The sequence below is a fragment of the Gopherus evgoodei genome, chromosome 2, assembly GCF_007399415.2.
Source record: "Gopherus evgoodei ecotype Sinaloan lineage chromosome 2, rGopEvg1_v1.p, whole genome shotgun sequence".
Taxonomy (NCBI): domain Eukaryota; kingdom Metazoa; phylum Chordata; order Testudines; family Testudinidae; genus Gopherus; species Gopherus evgoodei.
Genome location: NC_044323.1, coordinates 203,485,098 through 203,491,978, shown reverse-complemented (window position 1 = coordinate 203,491,978; position 6,881 = coordinate 203,485,098). Strand labels below are relative to the sequence as shown.

The 6,881-nt window shown below is 37.4% G+C and overlaps 1 protein-coding gene across 1 annotated transcript in view; it reads right to left on the bottom strand.

Moving 5' to 3' along the window:
• Positions 1-2,874: 2,874 nt before the first annotated feature.
• The window catches only part of PTPN2 (protein tyrosine phosphatase non-receptor type 2), a 58,012-nt gene continuing 54,005 nt past the window's right edge, over positions 2,875-6,881 (bottom strand). Inside the window, exon 10 of the mRNA XM_030552710.1 lies at positions 2,875-3,237. Coding sequence (XP_030408570.1) covers positions 3,216-3,237 — 22 coding nt within the window. The 3' untranslated portion in view covers positions 2,875-3,215. The remainder of the gene's footprint in view (positions 3,238-6,881) is intronic.

The window sequence follows — 6,881 nt, the reverse complement described above, 5'->3', positions numbered from 1 at the left end:
ATTTGGACAAGACCTAAGGCTTAAACACTCATCTAATTAAGAAAACAGTTACAGTCTTCAATGACTGCAAGAGCTACTTGTGGTGAGTGAGTTGCGGAAAGAGCTTTAGTGAGGTCCTTTAGTACCACAAGCTGTTACCCTGACCTGCTTCTGAAAAGCTCTTCAGGAAGGATCTGATGCTGTACATTTACTCATGAATAGTCCCACTGCAGTCAGTAAGGGTTTGCAGCTGTACATCTACCTCCTTTCAGATCTCTTAAATCCAAAAGACCAAATCTTACAAATTGCAAACTGAAGTTCACAGCTATCTACTAGTTAACCTTCACTACTTCCTTCATATTTATTACACCCCGTAGCTTAATTTAGGCCCTGCTCCTGCCATCAGGTAGTAGGCAATGTTTTACTAGGTATTTGTAACGCACAAAGCCTCTCCTTGACTGGGGTCTACTACTCATACAAATACAGTAGAGTGCCCTTTGAAGTTAGGGGGTATGACGTGGATTTGAGGGATAGCAATGGACCTTTCAAACAGGCATTTGAAGATCGCAGAATAATTGTTAGCTTTTTTTGTGAAAAAATATTTTATTACTTCAGGCCTTTTCCAGCTCTGTGGGCCTTGTACAATGCAGTTTCATTTTGACCTTTTTAAAAAAAATTGTTCCCACAAGCTCTCTATTTGGCTGGGCCTATTGAGTAGTTTCAGCTGTTGGGAATCAAAGTGATTGCTTTGAGGCCCTGCAGCAACATCATTCCCAGCAGATGGGAGAGAGTGAGCATTAAAGAGATTACTCAATTCCGTATGAGGGATAGTTTTCCAAGACATGTCTACTAGCCTCAGCCTGATTTTGTATGCAATATTTAGTTTAGTGTGCGCACACACACACACACACACACACACCCCGCCAAAAAAAGTATGAAAATCCTTTAGTTTCCTTTTTAGATAAAATGTAGCTTACATGTTTGAGTTATCAATTTCCAAAACAAATTCACTCTTAAGCTGAGGCAGAAAAAAGGTCATTGAGTTTTAAGTCAGCATTCACTACTTAAGTACTGCATTAAGTACTTAAAAGAAAGTACTTCACTTATTGTAGGATTCAGACCACCGCATTTTAACAGGTTGTATCCAAACTACCACACACAAAAAAAGCAGCTAGCTGCATCTCTGTCATTGGTAAAGTATTATGAATATTTATAGTAGCATAATAAAGAAACTATGAAAAACAAGTGCAGATTTTCAGATCTGTAGGCTTACAAGAATCCTACCTTATAATGTTTACTTCATTATCCAATTCATTAATTTAACCTCCTGTTTTTGAAAGCACAATTAACATGAAGTTATGGGATTCAAAGGCATGAAAGTCATGGGGTCACACAGAAATATGTACAGAGATATAGATATGGCCCTATGTAGTTCACAGCCATGGAATATGCTGCAAAAAATTGTAGTCTAGAATCTTGAGTTTTCATTTTAACAAGTATTTCTAGCCTCCTGGGTGCAAAGCAAGCCTTGAAAATATAAGTGAACTGTAAACTGAGGTAACAGTCTCCACACAGCCTGAAACAATAGCTGTGAGGTATGAACTATTCATCTCCATGATTAATAGTAATCTCAAAAGATATTAAGCCTAAAACCAAAGTTATAATTTAGGCCCCAATTCAGAAAAGCATCCCTAATTCAGGGCAATTAAACATTCTTTAGTGCTATCTTGAGTAGGAATGCTTCCTTGAATTGGGGGCTCAAAACCCAACATTAAGTATTTCTCTACTGCTCATTTCAAACAGAAACATTAAACTAGATATGCTTACCTCAAAATACCTTACATGCTTCCTCACTTAAGACCCAGTTCCAACACTACCTCCTCACCTCTGACTGCTTCCGAAGTGCAGTTAGATACGGTCAATACAGAAATCTGCTACAACCTAAAAACAAAGTATGGACAGTAGAAAAGAAATTGAGTATCAAAATAATTTACAAAGCATGACTATTGATTTGTAGACTTTCCTTTTTAATTCACAAAATTCTCAATTTTTAAGTTCACCTGAGCTGCCACAGAATTTCCTAAGGACTGCAGAATCCAGGTCCAGTTTGCCACACAACATACAGGGCCTTAGATTAGTGCTAAAACAATCAAGATCAGTACATGGGTTTGAGGGAGTCAGTTAAATTGATTTAATTGATTCTGAGTGGCTGGAAAGGAAGGGTGCATGAAGAACAGCAACTATTGAGAGGGTATAGGTATCGAAGCACCTACTTTGGATTTACACTTCTGGTCCTTCAGTATGCATGCTATTCCAACATAAACCATTACAACCATTTTTGTTGAGGTTCTTTGAACTCTAATAGACTCACTTCACTACCTCTGAATTTGGCATATGAAACTCAGTTCTGTCCCCTACAGTGATTGTTAACTGCACAAATATTAATGTGTAAATTCAGCAGTATATATAGAATATTAATTTAAAGGCATGAACCCACTGAAGCTATAGAGAAACGCCCACTGGCAGTAATTGGCATAGTGCAACAGTTATTCTTGTGGGAAATAGAAGTTTGAGATTTTAAATTGACAAATAAGGAAATCTAACCATAACATCATACGGCAGCTTTCTTGCACTGGATTTGCAGACTATCTTGTGCATAAGATTAGAACAGACATGGAAAGAGTTACTTAACCAAGTATTCAAGTATCCTTGTTTTCATTATGACCCAAATGTTTCGAAAACAGGCAGAGTTCCTAATGGAGGCTCTCTCAATACTCAGCATCGAATTTGTAGTTTTCCAGTTGGGTAAGAAAAAGAAAGCCTTGAGATAAACAGTATTTCAAGAAAGCTGGGATTTAATAGTTTTTCCCTAACATAATGCGCACACAACAGTATGTTGTCAATTTAAAAAAATATTTAATGCTGCCAAAACCGTATAAAAATACAATAAAAATGGCAGTACAAAGTATTTTCTAGTTTATTTCTTTTACATCTTTCTACAATTAATACAGGCATTATAAAAAACACAGAAGACAGCAAGTTATTTTGTTTTGCAAAGTAGCATGCTGGTGGTGTTCTTCATCCCCTGGATGTAGTTTACGTTGTAAACAGATAATTATGAGGCCTTCTTGGTATTTATCAGACCTCACTTTTGTTCCCGGAGAGGGGTTCATATCTTGCCTGGCATGTCAATAGTTTGCATTTATAGATGCAGAATATTCACAAGTCTTGGAGGTTTAGATGTCAGTCAGTCTCGGCCTACGACATACAACGCAAAACAAAGTCACCGATTCAGTAAAGACAAAATCGATACAGACTAAGGGCTTGGAAGTCACTATAATTGTAAGGCAAACCCCCGAACTGATAATTTGTTCCAATTTTTCACATTCATTTCTCAGACTAATTACTCCATTACTATCCATAGTAAAACTGTTTGAAATGCCAAATTTTTTAGAAGAGAGATACTATAGATAAGGCAAATGCAGGTTGGAGATCCCCAGTCCAGCAGGTCACTAAAGCCCATGCCAAACTTTAAGCATGTGAGTAGTTCCATTGACTGCAGTGGGACTCCATGAGTATTTTGCCGGATCAGAGCCTAATAACTGCTTTTTGAAATCTGAATGCCAGTCCTGTTTTACAAGTTACAGTTCAAAGCAAAGTGACATTCCAAGTCTAAATTCTCTTGTCCAAATGAGGGAATTCCAAACTAACATTTTTAATAAAGCAAATCCTGTATGACCAGAAACAAATTAAAAGAACCAACATTCGTAAACCCACATTGATTTCTTCCAGAGCACAGTAATTTTTTCTTAAAGTTAATTGACAGCATGTTAAAAACATTTTTCCACATATCAGGCCTTTTAATGCAAATAAAGACTCAGACAGATGCAATATTTTGAACACATTTATTTTTAGTACACAAAAGAGTGAGACTGAGCTGAAGCCAATTAAAAAAACAGATTTAAAAGGCAGGAAGACTATCACACAGTTATAACTTTGCCAAATTCCACCCTGTAGTTTAAATTACCTGACCACAATGACAATTTTCCCCATGAGTTACCTCAAACAATTTACATAAGTTTCTTGTGCAGTCATCCAAAAATCTGACATTTAAGTCTAATAAATGAAAAGGTACATTAATGTTGGCCTCTATTATACTTCAAGGCTTTTTCATACCCACCCCAATCACACACACCTGCCTTTTTTTTTATGTCCATTTGCACTATACTGTATATTTTGAAAATACTATATAAAAATTAAAATACATCAGTTAGTGAAATGGAACATGTAATGTTCCAAAAGTTTAATTAAGTTTCATTTGCAAATTAAATTTCCCTAAAACGCAATTTCTCCAAATCTTTACTTTGACTATATTTAATTATTGCTAGTGGATAACTCCTGCTCAACAAGTAGTGGGGAAAATATTTAAAAGATCGAGGGGCGTTCAACACAGTAAGTGGTGCCATTGCAAACAACAGATTTCCCCTGCCAGAAAAAAGTAATCGAATTAGAAAATCAAAAGGATTAATTCCAATCCTTATAAAACTAGAATGTGCTACATATAACAGAGATTCAGGTGTTTGTTACTTGGTAAAAGGGGAATGAGATTTGTATGACGCTAATCATCTGAAAGTCAGCTTTAAAGTGATCCAATTAAGTTCTACTATGCTCCAATTATATGTAATTATTCTGGAAAACAAATACATGCAGGGGAAAGCATCACAGTCAAGATTTGAATCAGAAGCTCAACAGCATTTCAGAACTAGTGCGCCAATCAGGATTTAATATCTCAGAAGTGAAGACTTTTGTCTCATGTTCTCTTTTGACTTAATTGCCATAAAAACAGCAAAGTATGTATAGCCTAGATTTTGTAACCACCACCTTCCTGTAAAGTATTACAAACTAAAGACAAAAGAGGAAATCCTAACCCCACTAAAAAGTCAGTGGGCATTTTGCCATTGATTTTAAATGGAAGTAGGATTTTACACAAAGTTCCTTCCTGGAATGTGGTAAAAGGCTTAATTCTTTAAGCTTCTTTCCCAACCTTATACTGCAGCAGATCAGAGTTTAAAATATTTTTGCCTGACACTGGTGTGATCCTTAACAATTGTTAAGGATGTTTTCACAGCCTGGTTGTTAATGATGCAGCCAAGCCACCAAACACAGCTTACCCATGAATTACCAAATTCATTTACAAATGCTACTCTGTGGTGTGAAAAGCAGTGAACACAATGTGAGCATACATGAACATTCCCAAGAGACCAAGAAAGTCTTCTCGGGGTCTGGGCAATGTAGGAGACAGTTTAGATGGAGTCAGGTAAAAGAATTCAAATTACGGTGTTCAAAGATGCATTTAGAGCTTGTCATCAGAGGGAAGCAGAAAATGCCTGGAAAAATCCTGCTGCTGAGTCAAGAAATAAATGGAGACTTGCAATTTCAGAGAAAGGGATATCATCTATCTTGGAGATTTTTTTTTCTTAGCCGTTTTTCCTTTAAGCACTTTAGGATATGAAGATCTTGTTTCACTTTTATAATAGTACTTCATGGCACAACATACATTTTCCTATAAATAAAACCCAGCTGTTTGTAAGACACTTTACAACAGAAAAGAAATATGGGAAGATTAAGAAGATATATGATGGAAAGACTAATGCACTGCCTTTAGGCTGGGGGTTGATTAGCATTAGAACAGCTGAAGGTTAAAAAAAAAAATAGATGTTTGTTGGGACAAGACCTTCATAAACACAAAATCTGCACTCTCCCCCCTATTGCTTATGGTCTTGAATTTAGCATTACTGAACTTTGTTGTACTAGCCTTAAAATACCTACTTACAAGTAACCAAACTTACTATATGTGCCAAAGCAATTACTAAATCTTGGCTCTGCTATGGTTCCAGTACAAGTTGCCATTTTGTTTTACTGGCAGTCTTAGGGCTGGTCTACACTGGGAGAGGCGGAGGGAAATTGATCTAAGATACGCAACTTCAGCTACGTGAATAGCGTAGCTGAAGTCGAAGTATCTTTGATCGAGTTACCTACCGTCCTCATGGCTTGGGATCGACGTCCGTGGCTCCCTGTCGACTCCGCTACCGCCATTCGTGTTGGAGGAGTTCCGGAGTTGACAGGAGCACGTTCGGGGATCGATATATCGCGTCTAGATGAGACGTGATATATCAATCCCCAAGAAATCAATTGCTACCCACCGATACGGCCGGTAGTGAAGATGTACCCTTACAGAAAAACAACTCTGAGTACTGTAAGACTATCACCTGAAGTCTCATTCTTCTACTAACACCAGGAGAATCACACATTTTACTCCTATTCATGCTGTCTGGAGTTACCTATGGAAATCTATTAACGTCCATGAGACACTCCTCAGAAGTGTATGTTCTTCAGTCATCTAGTTGCACTACAAAGAAATAGCAACTCAGCTTAGGTCTCATGTTTAACTTCTTGCTACTGAGCTTGCAGGTGGCTGGAGACCTCCTTAATAAAGCACTTTTGAGAGATCACAGTATCATTATCCCCATTTTACACATTTGGAAACTGAGACAGTGAGGTACAGGGATCTGTCCAAGGTCACCCAGCAGTCCAGTGGCAGAGCCATGAACAGAACTCAAGTCTCCTGAATTCTTATCCACTGCTCTATCCACTAAGCTACATGGCCTTACTCCTTAGATGAGAATGATCTGGACAGCAACATACAGACTCCATTGTATAGGTTCCTTTAGGGGAAAGGAAGTTAACAATGGAGCTAGGAAAAGAGCTATTAGATATACTTTTTTGTATACACAGTGAAAAAAGTGTATGATTCATCTCAAACTGATCCAAAGGTAAATAAGTACTTCCTTCATCTACTATTCCTGATGAAGTGGCTAACTATTGTGTTTACTATGGTGAGA